This window comes from Staurois parvus, unplaced genomic scaffold (genome assembly GCF_062004578.1).
Source record: "Staurois parvus isolate SC_StPar_1 unplaced genomic scaffold, SC_StPar_1.0 ptg000207l, whole genome shotgun sequence".
In the NCBI taxonomy this organism is placed as follows: domain Eukaryota; kingdom Metazoa; phylum Chordata; class Amphibia; order Anura; family Ranidae; genus Staurois; species Staurois parvus.
In genome coordinates this window covers 5,776,454-5,793,384 of record NW_028318003.1, presented here as the reverse complement: position 1 = coordinate 5,793,384, position 16,931 = coordinate 5,776,454, and the positions used below count along the sequence as shown (strand labels likewise).

At 39.9% G+C, this 16,931-nt stretch overlaps 1 protein-coding gene across 2 annotated transcripts in view; it reads right to left on the bottom strand.

Moving 5' to 3' along the window:
- Positions 1-16,931, bottom strand: part of USP2 (ubiquitin specific peptidase 2) — a 121,045-nt gene that overhangs the window by 4,747 nt on the left and 99,367 nt on the right. For both annotated transcript variants that reach the window (XM_089678566.1, XM_089678567.1), the window contains exons 7-12: positions 11,638-11,702; positions 9,644-9,747; positions 8,639-8,719; positions 8,323-8,401; positions 7,742-7,849; positions 5,709-5,829 (exon numbers count right to left, since the gene is read on the bottom strand). In XM_089678566.1, the coding sequence (XP_089534692.1) occupies positions 5,709-5,829; positions 7,742-7,849; positions 8,323-8,401; positions 8,639-8,719; positions 9,644-9,747; positions 11,638-11,702 (558 nt within the window). The remainder of the gene's footprint in view (positions 1-5,708; positions 5,830-7,741; positions 7,850-8,322; positions 8,402-8,638; positions 8,720-9,643; positions 9,748-11,637; positions 11,703-16,931) is intronic.

Sequence of the window (16,931 nt, the reverse complement as noted above, 5' to 3'; positions counted from 1 at the left end):
GCTAATCTTGATACAAAATAACAACTTAAAAAATTTTATGATTTCATAAATATGATACATAAAGTGCTGATGTGCAAAAACAAACAATCTATCCACAATTGTGCAAATAGATCAATGTGCAAACTAGTGAGCATAAAGTGCTAAATTGTCAAAACAGTCCTTAACCACTTGCCCTCCAGAGGATTTACCCCCCCGTTCCTGACCAGGCCATTTTTTGCGTTATGGTGCTGCGTTACTTTAACTGGCCATGAAACGCTGCACCCAAATTAAATTTCCATCCTTTTTTTCCCACAATTAGAGCTTTCTTTTGGTGGTATTTGATCGCCTCTGCGGTTTTATTTTTTGCGCTATTAAAAAAGACTGACAATTTTGAGAAAAAAACAATATTTTTGACTTGCTATTAAACATGTCCAGTAAAAAAATTTAAAAAATCAAATTTCATCAACAATGTAGACCAAAATGTATTCTGCGACATGTCTTTGCAAAAAAAAAATCCCAATATGTGTAACTTAATTGGTTTATGTCAAAGTTATAGTGTTTAGAAGTGGTGGTATATATACTGGGATTATTTTTTTTTTTTAATTTTTACTAGTAATGGTGGCAATCAGCGACTTATAGTGGGACTGCGGCGGGCATTCTGACACTGGGGGGGGGGACTGACTTGGTGTCACTGACATCCCCAGTGACACCAATACAGTGATCAGTGCTAATAAAAAGCAGTGAAACTGTACTAATGGCACTGGGCAGGAAGGGGTTAACATGAGGGGTGATCAAAGGGTTAACTGTGTGCTGTTTTACTGTGTGCTGTGTGTGTGTGCTTCACTGTAAGCACACTGCTTTGCATGGCTCTGCTATGCAAAGCCATGCATAGCAGTGTGCAGGAGCTGACGGGAGAGAACTGTATTGTTTACGTACAGTTCTCTCCTTCCTTCTGTAATGCTCCTCGGTCACCGGGTGCTGCAGAGTAATCACTGTCTGGGACCCTGTGAATGACAGCTGAGGCCGCAAATAGCAAAATGCGAAATCATGTGTGTATATATATATATATATATATATATATATATATATATATATAAATAAAATGTGTGTGTGTGATTTTGCGCAGCTGTGCTGCCCTGTAGCAGTATTACTGCTATAGGGCGGACAGGAAGCGGTTAAAGTGGTTATAAACCCTTACATACACCAGTGAAGTGACTGGCCTCAGGTGATACACAGAGATGAAACAAATCCTCTTATATAACTTGTATCTGTTTAAATGCAGCTGTCTGTCCCCTGCATCCATTCAAAGTGCAGAATTTACACAGGATCTCACCAAGTAGTGATTGATGCTGATAGCAGAGGAATGAAGCACCAGACAAAAATGACACTTAGTGCTCTGGATTGAGACAAACACACACTATAGAAGGATGTGTTTTGTCTGAGGTTTACAACCATTTTAAAGTGGAACTTTACCCAAAAGGGGAAGTTCCACTTTTATGCCCTCCCTCCCCACTTCAACTTGTGGCATATTACATTTTTGTGGGGGAGTGGGTACCTAGTTGGCCCCCCCCATCCTGCCCATATTCTCTTAGGTCCAAGGTCCCAGAAGGCTGTGGGACCATACACAAAGTGCAGCATGGCTAATGCATGTGCGGTGGGAAGCCGGCTGTGCGTAACAGCTGGCTTCCCACACTAAAGATGCCAACTCCAGGGACCCAAAGACCAACCTGGAGGAGGACGGCGTTGGATCCCCGGACAGGTAAGTGTCCTTATAATACTACTACTGTATTTTTAGCTGCTGACTTCCAGTCCAGTTTTTGTTTATAGGATGAAGATCCTCTTAAATGACTTAATAAGTAAACAAGTCCATATATATATATATATATATATACATATACATATACACATACATACACAGTATATATATATATATATATATATATATATATAGTGTGTTTCAACAAAAATGTGCATCTCCTCCAGAACTCATGTGTGGAAATCCTCACACCATACCACTGTGTGTTGCACTGTGTCTGGGACCCAACACATGGCCAGCTATGCTCTGTGTGCTTGTGGGCTTTAATACTTGAACTTCTGGCTAAAAGTGACAGTTGTAGTCCAGCACAAGGAGCCAAATGGTCAGCTCCAGTGCTTGCTCATTTTAGCAGTGTGAGAAGTGACATGATGTCGGCTGTGATGTCACTGAGTGGGTCAGTTCTGTTCTGCTACTGCCCGCAGAAACCGAACACTGCAGTAGTCAACTATTGCTGACTGATATGATCAAGTGCTGTTACTGCAGGGGAGGATACGGGACAGGACCCCCTGACCTGATCCAGACCTCCATGAAGAAAAAAAAGTATTAATTATTAATATTAATTAACTAAAAATACCATAAATTAGATCTGTGGATGACATTTGCTTTTACTGCATAACTGTCACATTTGTGTAAGCGTGTGCAGTGTCATTAAGAATTTTATTGATTGTAAAATGATGCTGTCTCGCCAACCTCTCCCTGCACAAATTACTGAGGTCCTCCTTGTGCTGCTTTCATCCTGTAAACTGCCTTATCACACCCCTCTCCAGTCTTCTGTGCTTGAAAGCATGTTATTTAGACAGCCCTGTGCAAATAGACCTCTTACTATGAATTACATCTGACTGGTTCACATTGACTATTATTATGTCGATATTATGTTCTGTTTTTCTGCATGTGATGTGTGTTTGGACTGCATGTCAGACACATCCCTATGACTTTAACTGAGTAGTACACCTGACACTACAAAGGCTGCAATTCACCTGCTTAGCAATGCTCCATGTTTTTGTCTTGTCGAGATGCATCTGAACTGCAGCAAACAGGTCAGACACAGCTCTTTCTTGACAAGAATGCCCACCATAATGAACCCTTAATTGTATTTCTGTTGTAATGGAGGTTTGTGAAAAAAAAAATGCATTTTAAACAACGTTTTATTTCCGTTGAAGTAGCAGAAATGAAAATGCAGTTAAAAGTGGAGTTCCAGTTGATTTAAAAAAAAAAATAAAAGTCAGCAGCTGCAAAAACTGTAGCTGCTGACTTTTAAAATACAGACAGTCACCTGTCCCACGATCCAGCGGTGTCCTCCCCGCAGCCCGTTTCACCGGCCGTCTTCTCTCCCCGGCATCTTCAGTGTGGGTACCCGGCTGTGATAGCTTGTGGCTTCACAGCTGGGTGCCCACTGCGCATGTGCGAGTAGCGCTGTGCTCTGTGAATGGCCCCGTAGTCTTCTGGGACCTGTCGTGTCTTAGAAGACTACGGGGAGGGAGAGGACAACTTCCGCTTCCAATCGCCTAGGAGATCACAGCGGAAGTGGGAGCGGCTACCTGTCATATTCGGGTACCCGCTCCCCAAAGGTGCCAATCCTTAATGGGGAGAAGGGGACAAGGCATTAAAGTGGAACTTCCCCTTTTGGGTGAAGCTCTGCTTTATGATTTTTAAATTAATACCTTTAATTACTACAAGAATGCTGTAGATAATAGATATAAAACACCAACTAATACTATGTAAAAAAAACCCACTATGTAAAAAAAACCCACTAATGTATTTTAATTTAACTAGTTTTTAACTGTGGGCATGCTTCACACCCCCCCACAAAATGCATCAGGGTATGTGTAGCATGTCCAGTTGCTCTGCCCTGCTTCTGGGACCCCCCCATCCCAGGATACTGACTTCTCTGAGTATATGGTAATGCAGGCATTACAATACACTCAGAGATGAAGTTGGCAGGTATAGCTGTCAAAAAAGCAACAACACTGCTCCAGACCAGGATACAATGTAACAAAATGTTACTTTTGTATCTCTCGCTCCATTCATCTGCAGATCAGTGTTGAACTTAGATCTGCAGATGATAACCTGCCCAGTAAAAAAAAAAAAAAAAAAATGTTTGTTTTTTTTATAAAATGTTCCTCTGTTTAACCCCCTATACATCCTTAGTTTACTCCAATCAGCCCTAATTATCCTTCTCTCTTCAACTATTTTTTTTCTTGCTGATTTTTTTTGTTTCAATTCTATTTCATTAACTATTGATATTTAACCACTTGCCCTTCTGAGGATTTACCCCCCTTCCTGACCAGGCCATTTTTTGCGCTACGGCGCTGCATTATTTTAACTGACAATTGCACAGTCATGCAACTCTGCACCGAAATTAAATTTACGTCCTTTTTTTCCCACAAATAGAGCTTTCTTTTGGTGGTATTTGATCCCCTGTACGTGTTTTTTTTTATTTTTTGCGCTATAAAAAAAAAATACCGACAATTTTGAGAAAAAAACAATATTTTTGAATTTTTGCTATTGAACATGTCCAGTAAAAAAATGTAAAAAATCAAATTTTGTCATAAATTTAGGTCAAAGTGTATTCTGCTACATGTCTTTGCTAAAAAAAAATCCCAATACGTGTAAATTAATTGGTTTAGTTGAAAGCTATAGCGTTTACAAATGGCGGAATATATACTGGGATTTTTAAAAAAATTTTATTTTTACTAGTAATGGAGACGATCAGCAACTTATAGCAGGACTGCGGGATTGTGGCGGACATTCTGACACTGGGGGAACTGACTTGGTGTCAATGACACCCCAGTGACACCAATAGAGTGATCAGTGCTAAAAAAAAGCACTGACACCGTACTAATGGTACTGGGCAGGAAGGGGTTAACACGAGGAGCGATCAAAGGGTTAACTGTGCTGGGAGTGTTTTACTAGGGGGCGGTGTCTGTGTGCTTCACTGTAATCACACTGCTTTGGATGGCTGTGCAGAGAGGAGAACTGTTAGTAAACAAAACAGTTCTCCTCCCCATTGGAGATCCTCGGAAATCACCGAGCACCGGCGAGTAATCACCGTCCGGGTCCCAGGGATTGACAGCAGCAGCCGCGAATAGTGGTGCGGGTAGGGCGTGCGCGTGGCTCGCGAGCCCCCACCCGGAAATGCGAAATTACGTGTATATATACACATGATTTTGCGCACCCGTGCCGCCCTGTAGCAGTATTTCTGCTATAGGGTGGTCAGGCGGTTAAACTTTTTTTTGTTTTAGTTTTGTTTGTTAAAATGTTTATACATTTAACACACACATTCCTATTTAAAAAAAAGCATAAAATTAAAAAAAAAAAAAAAAAACTACTTTATTTCATTTGTAAATAACTTTATAATGCTTTCTACCAAAAGCATCATTTTAGTGTCATTTTAAACAGGAAAAATTGCAGAATAAAATGTACAGTAACACAATTTATTTTTAAGCGAACACTGCTAGGGAAAAAAAAGTGCATTTGTTTAGTTTTGCTGTGTTTTATTATCTAAGGATTGCAAAAAAAAAATCATTGTTGCAAGGCAATCTTATGAAAAGAAAGTCTTGTTTGTCCTAAAGAATATGCATTACTGTTTATCTTCAATAATGATTAAGTTATTGCCGAATAAACAGGTCCATAGCAGAAATAGATGCAAAAATTGCTGTGGTCCATAGGGGGTGAACAGGTGTGAGAGGCAAAATGGTTAAATAAGAAGTATCTGAATTTGTCTGGACACCAGCTACCTGGTTCCCCTCATGTAGCATAGACTGAGAGAAGGGAGGCCAGATGTATTGGCCAATTCCACTAATTATTTTCCTTGTCTTAGGAGTATATAAATAGCCTACTTTGAATGTTTTTAGGTGAAGAACAAAATAAGTTGAAAAAAATGAAAAAAAATGGTTCACACTTTGATCATTACCTTGAGTCATTAAATGTGTACCACTCTCCATTGTTTGTATTCTTGCAGTAAGCAGTATAATGGCCTCCCATGGTGGTACCCGAATGATTGGATACAGCATACAGATTGTATGTAGCTTGAGCTGTAAAAACAAAATGTAACAAGCTAATATTAAAACAAAGTCTAAATTCGAGCACCAGGAATATGATAAATGACAAACTAGTGACAAACTAGTGAAAGGAAAATTGTAAGATAAGGGGACAATTAAAGTATAAAGCACAGCTAGAGCCACTTATACACCAGGGGAGTAGCTGGTAGTATTGATAATGATCCAGTAGGTGAAATACCTCCCCCAAAGCTGTCAACATGCAAGCAGGGACTGACAACTCATGGGGCCCCCGGGCAATAGGGGATCATGGGGCCCCTGTGTCCTTGCCCAAACTCAAAAAAGCCTATGAAAAAGGTACCAGGGGCCTCTCATGGGGCCCCCTACTGACCCCGGGCCTTCGGGCAGTGCACGAGTTTCCAAATGGTCAGTCCGCCCCTGCATGCAAGTTTGTATCAAACAGGAACACATGTTAAGACTCCAAGTGTTGTACTTACCTCTGTTTGCAATGGGGTACAATGTAGAGTGCAAGAATGAACATGGGCAAGTTTACCTAAAGTAGAAGTCCAATCAAATCCCAGCTATACCTAAACCTACTCAGACCCTCATTCTAAGCCTATTCCAATTACCCTGTAAAGGAAAGATGTCTATACTTACCTATGCTGAGGGCACTTCAGTCTGGTCACATGACCAGCCAGCTTCAGTGTAGAGGAGAGATCACCGACAATGACTGCAATGCCTATGCAGTGACGTCACCCATAGACATACTATTATAGGGCATCTGTTGTCAGCTGTCCCTCCTCTACACTGAAGCCAGCGCTGGGAGCAGGTTGTGTGACCAGATTGGAGTGCCCTCAGCATAGGTAAGTATAGACAAGGTAGTTAGAATAGGCTTAGAATGTTTAAGTATAACTGGGATTTGTCTGGACATCCACTTTAATTCATCAGTGGTCTATAATATACTTTTCACAATTATATATCTAATATGCAAAATGCGTGCAGATAATGAGTGTCCTCTAATTTAAGTTATACTTGTCATCCTGTCGCTTTAATGTGTACATATAAACCAAATGTTTTTTTTTTGTATTGGATAGAATAGGGAAGTCTTGAACTCCCAGGGTCTGGCTGTGGTGACTTTTCTTTGCTTCCTTTCAAAAAGATGAAAGTGAAGGGACTTTCCATCTTAGTTATCCCAAGAAAAGGGTGTTCATATTGGATGAATTAACCTCAACTCTTGCTCTGGTGACAAAATTTTGCATTTTTCTCAGAGATCATGTAATATTTTCTTTAATAAATAATTTCAGGCTTCTACATGTTATACATAGTTACATTGGTCCAGTTTGGACCAATGTATCTATGTAGATGCTATACTTGGCTTATGCTGGAAATCACCATAGTAGACACTGCTACTCCAGTGATCTTCACCTGCTTCTGGGTCCCTTACCAAGCAGCAGCTATCCTGTATTGTGAACACAATACAGGTCAGCCACTCGGCACAGACATCATTCAGAGAAAGCTTTTCATTTTCTGAACAAATGCAAAATGTTCTCTGATTGGATGAGGTGGAGAGGAAGGGTGGGGACAACAAGCGTTCCACGTTCTCCAATCAGAGAATGCCTTGCAATTATTCAGAAAATGAAAAGCATTCTCTGAATATTGCTCCATGCAGATCAGCTGACCTCCTATCCTCACAAGGCATCAGGCCGGCCATTCAGCACAGGATCTGGAAGCAGGCAGAAATCCCTGACCCTGTCAGTTTACCCAGAATGGGCAAGGTGACAGGGTCTCTTTAAGAAAGAAAGGAGAACCATAGTTAATAATCATGAGGCACTAATTACTGTAGACCCAAAACAATGCATAATTAATTAAATATTTAATAATTCATTTTAAAGAAAGAACTATGTCTACACAGTAGGACCTATGAAGAATATAGAAGTAAAAAACTTACTGCTGTGTTCTGAAGAAAATTCACGCAAGTCTAAATCTCGAAGAGGGAAATTAACAAATGTGGAAAGCTTGCTACTTCTTATGCGGCCTTCAGAAAAACGCTTAAGATCTGTAAAGTATTAAAGTTAAGGAAGAGAAACTGCAGCTTCTGTATAAGACATACAGTAACTAAAGGATGGGAAAAAGAGAACAGATAGGGGCTAGATTCTTGAGCGGAGAATACAACTTCTGCATAAAAATGTTTTAAAGTGGATCTACTGGTAAATTTATAATTCTACATGAACAGATTTCTGGCATATCACAATATACAGTATCATTTTATATAATGTATATTTTTTTATGTATCTTCATTTATCATTTTCAGGAATAAAAAAATACATATAAACATTTTTAGTTACGTAAATATAAAATATAGGATATGAATATTTTTATTTACCCCTTAAAGCTGAAGTTTAGCATTTTTTTTTTTTTTTAGATACAAACACATTACATTTACATGTAATGGTGTATATCCCATGTTCACAAGCTGCTGCTTCATTTACTACATACTACAAAAAGTGAAACCGTTACATGGAAGGATACGAAGTACAAGGATCTTGGGAAATTTCTGGATGGTAAATTTCTTGATACATTTTCGACGAACTTTACATCTACAGCATGTCTGGTAAGGAATAAAAAAAAATGTTACAGAAAGACACTGAAACTGTAACTCAGCATTGGTTAATTGGTTGCTGTGAATTCATCTATGGACAGTACTTGAGAATATGTAAGCATACTGTGATTCTGTTACTTAACTTTTGAAACTTCAACAAAACTTTATTCTTTAAAAATAAGAATTCTAATGGGTTGCACATTTGCTTTCTGAGGAACCCTGGTATTCTTTTAAAATAACACTTACTGGTTTTTCATCCCCATCTAAAACATCTTCTTTGGTAAAAAGACGAATGCAATCCATTAAAGACACTTCTGAAACGCTCTTCTGTATAAAAAAGACATGCATAAAGTCACTAACATGAATTACAATACAGTAAGCTGTTGTAATTAGTGAAGCTAGAATCTGATTGGATGCTGTAAGCAATACAGTGATCTTTAATTTTGTACAGTTTTTAAATTAAAGTGGAATTATATCCACCTCTGCTGCAGCGATGTGGCGTCCCCAAGCTCCCCACCCAGCCACTGACTTCTTCCGATGGCCAGCTTCGGAGTCTCTATCACTGGCCACTGTCATTTGGCCGGACAGGGATAACGTCACTCCCGCGCCTGCAGTTCAGTCAGATTCGGCATTGCCAAATTTGTACAGTGAGCTGCGTGGCTCATTGTACAACGGTGGACAGGCAAGTAACTTTAATGCCGAAGAGACAAAACATGTCTCTTCTGCCTTAAAATACCTGCCTGTTCGCCCATTTTTAATTTTGGCCTAAAGTTCCACTTAAATGATCTTCCTTTGTGGTTGGAAAGGGTGTAACTACAGCCACTGACACCCAAATAGCTGTTGTGAATCCAAGGGACAGTGGGTGGCAGAGTGTGTGGGAGATGGCCCTCAGTGCATCATTTTGGCAGTACCATGAAATCACATTCCCACTGCCTAACCTGAAGACCTGTGCGGTAACCTGTTATATTACTTTAAGGCAACTTCTGACTCTCAGATAAGTAACCAATGATCTTTTTATCTGTCTGTACGGAAAGCATTCTTCCTAATGACCATCATGGTTGGGTACTGTGAGCTGTAAATGTGGTAATTATTAGCAGGGGTTCCCTGAGACCAAAAAACTATTTCAAATTATTTATCACATGGAATAAGGACTAGGACTCTGACTTTTTAAGCTACAGGAATAATATGCCGTGTGTGTAACATTGCTCCATTCTGTAAAATAAACATATCATTTATTGCTGTCATTTTTACCTTAGCAATGGGTAGTGACAAGTCCCAGAATGGGTCATACACAGTAGAACAATATCCACATTCACTGCATGTGAGTGAGCTCTTCAACTGACCGACAAACAGTTCTGTTCAAAGATAATGAAGATGTTACAAAATAACAGTACTATAAGACTTAAGTATACTAAAAATCTTTAATAATGACTTCACATTTGGAAAGTAGTAATATCACCCCTGTAAATTATACCATACAGTATGAAGATGAGGTATTTTACGTTTATCTCATGATCCTGCATGTACGACTCATTTGCCTCACATATAAGTTTATAAAACCTCACAAGAGAACTGCGGGTTAAGAAAAAATAAACATCTATACTCACCTAGATGGCTGCAGCTCTAAGACCAAGATCCGAGTGATCACATGACTGACTGCACAGTTATCGGTCTTCACTGGGCAAAGAATGGTAACTGTCAGTCACCAGCTTTCTGCTCTGCCCCCCCTCCCAGCGCTTACTGGAGCACTGGGGTGTGGAGGGGGCAGGAGTGGCTGGCTCAGGCTCTCAGCAGGTGCTGAGAGGCTGAGCCAGCTGCTGGTCAGGCATCTGGGTGGATCCGGACATCATTGTCGGGCTCCTTACAGAGCCTCAACCAGTCCTGTGATGTCAGCTGACAGCAGGCTTTAGCACATTGTCAGTTGAATCAGGCTCCTAGGAGTGCAGAACTAAGTGTACTCCTGTGACCCACAAGAGAAGTATGGCCAAAGCTGTGTTGGCCATACTTCTCTTGTGGGTCACAAGTTAAATTTTAGTTTGAATCTTCTAAATACATTTCAGGTGCATGAAAACAACAAGTGTCCAAGGTCTTACAGCTCTTTTCTTTAGAAATCAGCCAGAAAAATGGACTATGGCACACATATGGTGGGAATGCTCTAGAATACAGGAATATTGGCAAGATATAGTACAACAAATACAAGAAATCTCAGGAGTCAAAATCTTAAAGGACCTATGGGTTTGTTTATTCCATGGTACTGAGCTGTCAGTGAAACTGTATAAAAATTTGATGATTTTTCATTTTTTAAATGCGACAAAGGGATTGATCCCAAAGTTTTGGTGGGTCCAGGAGATACCAAGAGTAAAGGATTGGATACTTAGGGTAGAATGTATTTACAGGGTGGAGGAATTGTACCATAGTGAAAAGGATAAAATGGAAAAATTTTAAAGAACCTGGAAGGGATGGAGTGAATTTAAAACCTCAAAAAGATATATAGAACTGATGGGAGAGTAAAAAAAAAGAGAGAAAGATATACTGTAAGACGAAGCCTTGACGGGAAGAGGGAAAGAAGAATAAGAGGAGGGAAAGTAAAATATATGTAGCTTAGAAGAATTGAAGGAGAAAAAGAAGATAAGAGAAGGTAATGCGAGAGGAGGTGGGGAAGGGGATGGGAGGAGAAGGGACTGTGGGCATGTGGTATGGGAAAAAGGGAAAAAAGGAAAGTGGAAAAAAAAAGGGGAATTGTTGAATGTTATATTATGTAAGGATTTTGAAATTTTTGTAAGTAAATGAAACTAATAATAAAATATAATAAACAAAAAATAAATCAGTTAGAGCTTGAGTAGAAAATGCTGTCAACTGCCAGCATGCAGTATGTGGAAAATCCTGTCCCCTGCCAGCACACTGTAGAGAAGAGCCATTGCCTTCTGTATGGAAGCAGTGGTCTCTCTGCAGAACTCTGGCATGCCCCCTGCAGAGTCACAGCTAGAGCTCTCCAATCAGCAAACTTCATGCCCTCTGCTGATTGGAGACTTCTACCTCTGACTCAGCATGAAGGTTTTCTGAGATACCATTCTGGCGTCTATGTGTATGCAAACGTGTTATCTGGAAGATACTATAGAAGTTCCAAAAAACACACATCCTTGAGCATGTGCATTAGATGTAACTAGCCTATGCAAATATTTTTCATGGTGGATTATTTCAAGCATATGTAAAATAACAATGAAATGTATTTAACACCAACTTACCCACAATTCTGCTGTCTTCCCTTTCCAAATATCTCTTCCACATTTGCCTACTTTTCTCTGTGTCACTGAAAAAAATGGAAAGTGTTTATACACAACATGAAAGCTATGCACAGCTTCAATCTATGACTATGCACTTATTACACTTCTAGGGGAAAACAGACTATCAGTTATGGTATGAAGAAGAGGAGAGGGGGACGTTATAGTAGTCCTTTTCTATGATGACAACACTGCTGCTTCATAGATACAGTGTTGTCACCCTAGACCAGGAAATGTGTTACTGGCAGGATCAGCAGGTGTAAATAAAGGACTGATATGCTGCAATATATTCATCTTCTGATGCTTTCAAACCAACTAGTAAACCAAGCCTTTATGTTACATGCACATACATATGTAATTTCTTTGCCTTTCTCATCTGATGACCTCACTGTGACTGCAACTACTTTTATTTCTTAGCTACTAGATCTAACTAGTTTCATGTTTAGCAGAATTTGCCATTAGTCACAGCAGGCCTATGCCTGTAGACAGCAAAAACAGAGGCAATTTTTCCTGTACAGATATAAAAACACACTACCCCCCCCCCCCCCAACCATCACCAGATACAGTCATCACATTTATTATACATTTCAGGTACTTATATAGCGCTGTCAATTTACGCAGCGCTTTACATATATATTGTACATTCACATCAGTCCCTAACCCTCAAGGGGTGTACAACCTAAGGTTCCTAACCCACGCAGGCACAGGGAGAACATGCAAACTCCAGGCAGGAGGTGCCATGGCTGGGATTCGAACCAACGACCCTGGTACTGCCAGGCAGAAGTGCTAACCATTTAGCCACGGTGCTGCCCATCACATGTAGACAAATCTGTACAATCACAATATGGTAATCTGGGTAAGGACCACTAAGACCAGAAAATGCTTTCTACAAAAGAGAAGGTCTTTACATAGGTGGTTGCTTTGGGTGAAAAGCTTGTATGCCTTTTCTGTATACTGTGCAGGAACACAGGCCACAATAGAAAAAACAACTACTGACCTCTGACACATCCATGATGCGGTCTGCAATCCAAACCATAGCAACATGCTGTGCATTCCCTTTACAATGAGTATATGTAACAATCCAACTACAGTTGGGATTGGGTTGTATGTGTATGGCTGGAGTGTGTAGGAGACTTTGAGTTGCTCTCCATTTGCCATCTATGAACTGTTTCTGGCAGTGTAGTGCTGCCATTCTGTAGTCTGCATATCTGACCCTCGTTAACGTGTAGCGAGGACTCAGAATCTCCAGCCAGTGCCTAATCATCAGGTTCTGTTTTCCTGTGTCTGTAACTACGGCTTTTTGTTTGCTTACTAAAATCTTACAATTCGGTTATTTCTACATCTGTCTGCTGCCTGCCTCAATCCTGTGCCTGTCTTTCCACGCTTTTTTTGCTGCCTGCCTCAGCCTCCTGCTTGTAGGACTACTCTTCTGCCTCTCAATCTGGTATGAGGCCTACTTATCAGCTGACACTGTCGGACCTTACATGGCTTGTGCCCTGGGCTTCAGCAGCATAATGAAGATCTGACACTCCATGGCTGTGCCCTGCAGTAAGTCTTCTATGGAGGGTTCAATACTTTAACACCGCATATGTTCTTACAGTTCCATAGTAAATCAATACTAAACTTCAAATAGTATAGAATTTCATAATGTATCAACAATATTCTACATATAAGCACAAAAAATTAACCACAGGCTAAAGAATATTTAATGTATTTGTTTAATTCTCAAAGCTAAGAAAGCAGGACAACCCAGTAGCAGAATCCCCCAATCCTCCTGTACCACTATCCCCTCCCTACTAGATTGTAAGCTCCAAGGAACAGGGCCCTCGAACCCCTCGTGTATTGAATCGTATTGTTACTGTACTGTCTCGTGTACTGTCTCCCTTTATAATGTATAGCGCTGAGCAAACTGTTGGTGCTATATAAATCCTGTATAATAATATAATAATAATATAATAATAATAAAGCATTATAATAGTACAAAGCACTATAAACTAGACCCAATATGAAAAACAATGTTCCTTTTTTTGGTAGATGTCCCACACAGTCTGATCAGATTGATCAGTGAAAGCACTAATACCTAAAGCATTGTATTACACAATAAAAACTAAATCTTCTAATGCATAGTACAAGGTATTAATGAAGATTGGTCTGACCTCACTAGTGATGAAAATAGAGCTATAAAAATCTTTATAGAGTTCTAAGATGACTAAGGCTCAATCCACAAAGCTATAACCCATGTGTTTGCCATAGTACTCATCACTTTTAAGCCACGTGACTTATTCTCCTCTCCCACTGGTTCTAGTTCTTAAAAATAATGGTCATTACTACAATTAACGATTGTTATAGCTCAGTAAATTCAGCTAATAAAGATGATACTCTCTCTGTAGCCGTGCTCTACAGGAGTAAGAAGGGGCATATCTACAGAACAGTATTGCAACTTTTTGAAAGAAAATTTGTGTTTGTAGATAAAAAAACTTAAATAGTAGAATATAAAGTCCCTACAATATGTTTCTAACTTACAAGCAGACCTAGATGTACTGTTGGGCCTTGTTCACAAGGGGGTACTTTACTTTGCATGGGTGTACACTTTAGTAAGTGTACACCCATGCAAGCAGTTGTGAGTTGGGATGCAGTGACTGGGTGGACAAAGCTCTCAGTTTGACAGCTATGAGACAGTGTGCATTCAGGGCCATACACTGCTAAATGCATGGGTATGGAATTCAATCTAGGAGTAAAACTGAGAGAATCAATGATGGAGTAGAATCTCTGTGTAAAACCCATTGGTATCATCAGTTCACTCTCATTTCTCCTTTCTGCCCCATAACCTGACCTAAACTAGCTTACCCTCACTCTCACCAGATGTATACTGAGCTTGAACTGGCCACAGCAGGCATCAGCTGTTTGTTTATACCCAATTCTGAAAGACTTCTGTGCACTAGCTGTGCCTGTGCCGTAGCTTCATTTGACTTAATTGCTTTGTCCTGCAGTCCATGGGACGCTAATTCACAGGCTGCACATACCTCCCAACTGTCCCTCATTTGGAACCAAATCCCTCTGTCCCTCTTTCCTTAACAGTTACAGTTACATAGTTAGTCTGGTTGAAAAAAGACACAAGTCCATCTTGTTCAACCAACAGAACGGGGGGGAATATATACAATTGTATAAAATACACAATCCTCTACCCACAGTTGATCCAGAGGAAAGCAAAAAAAACAAAAGCATGATCCAGTTTTCTCCAGCAAAAAAAATCCTTCCTGATCCCCCAAGAGGCAATCGGATATATCCTGGATCAACTTTACCTATAATAATTAGTATATCTAGGAAAGAATGCAGGCCTTTTTTAAAACAATATTGATGGAGACTATTCCACATTTTTACTGCTCTTACTGTAAAGAAGCCTTTTGGTATTTTGAAGTTAAATCTCTTTTCCTCCAGACATAAAGAGTGCCCCCTTGTCCTCTGTGTTTACCTTAAGGTGGATAACTCTAAACCAAGTTCATTATACGGAACATTTATGTATTTATGCATATTGATTATATCCCCCCTTAATCTCCTCTTCCCAAGAGAGAATAAATTCAGTTGTCTCTTGCTTTGGACAGTTAAGTAGACTTTTATAATAAATACAATTCTTCACTACAAAAAGTGTTACAGTACACTAAACCTTTTATAAAAACCTGTTTTTATTGAATTGTTTTACAAAGCCAGTCTAAAGAAGCAGTGATAAAAAAAGCACCTTTGGGTTTATCCATTCATTTTTTTGCTTAATAATTCTTCATGGGCAACATAACTGGGCTACAGACTTTGTGCTTAAGGGTGTCCCTCCTTCTCATCTTGGAAACTCGTGAAGCAGAGATGAGCTCAGGCATGTTCAGATCCTAGTCTGAGCCCACTCGGTCATAAGCCTTCAAGACATTCTCTGCAGCCACACATATACACATTCCTTGTGTGTGTGTATATATATATATATATATATATATATGTGTGTGTGTGTGTGTGTGGCAGGGAATGCCTCGGCACTTATGATTGGTGGTGTGCAGTGACAGTTTCGCTGGTTGAAGGGAAGAAAATCACTTGATTTTCACATCAACTCAGTCAGTATTGATGGAGGAATCATTCCTACTGCGCTTTTGTATTCTGACAGAGGGAGGTTTCCCAGCTGTCAGAATACAATGATCACCGCTGGCAGCTGTAGCCGCCAGTAGTGATTATATGAAACAAATCAACAGGCTGGTTGTACTGAAGTCAATTGATATATCGAATTCAGTACAACCAGCTTGCCCATAGATGGATCAAAATTCATCTGGTTTTGGTCTAAGTCAAGTCCAAGGATCAACAGATCTTCCCTACGATTCCGGATAATGAATCTATGGAGGTGCAGATAAATTTCACATTAAGGCTGGCCATAGATGGGCCGGTTATCTGCCAAGTTGTCGGCCGATAAATGAAAAATCAGTCATTGCTGCCACCAATGCTTACAAAAAACGGCCGTTTTTCGGGGATTTTCCAGCATGTCCGATAAAAAGAAATGAGAGGATCCACGAAAAACGGACGAAAATTCGGCCGATAAACGACCCGTCTATGGCCTGCTTTAATCATGAGCACAGAGAACTTCAAAAAATATTCTTCCCCAAATGTCATTTCCTTGTGTATGACCCCCAACTGTGACCAGAATTTCTAAAATGCTTTTAGAAACGTGCTAAATCTACAAAGGAAATGTAGTCAATAGTTACAGAAGAAGCCTCACTTCATTATTTTTTTAAGTGTTCTGTTCCCCAGGGAGGTGGAGAAAAGTACCATTTGTCAGATAGCTATTTTGTCAGATGTTGTGGGGGGAAAAGGGTTGCCCTGTCTGACCTCACACCTAGCCTTAGATAGCACCTAGGATGATAGGACAAAGTACTATATGTACTTTGTTCCAGTGTAAATTCAGATGCCGAAAATATTTTGTCAGCTGCATGTTGATGAAAACTATGACGAAAATCAATTCCAATTTTCACCAACGAATGAAAATGGAAGGAAAATGTGAGGGAGGGACGGTTAACCACCTGAACTTCCGCTCTGTCTGTTAAAGCCCTAGCCCTATGAATCTATCAGCAAGCTGTATTGTTTCTTCTGGAGAATTCATGTAAAGCCTTAAATTATTGCAAGTTCTCTCAGCTGAAGACAAGCAAATCCTGGAATACAATTCAAGTAACACTTTCCATGTCAATGCTGTTCTCAAACAAGAGAAATATGCATTTCTGTCATTAGGGGGC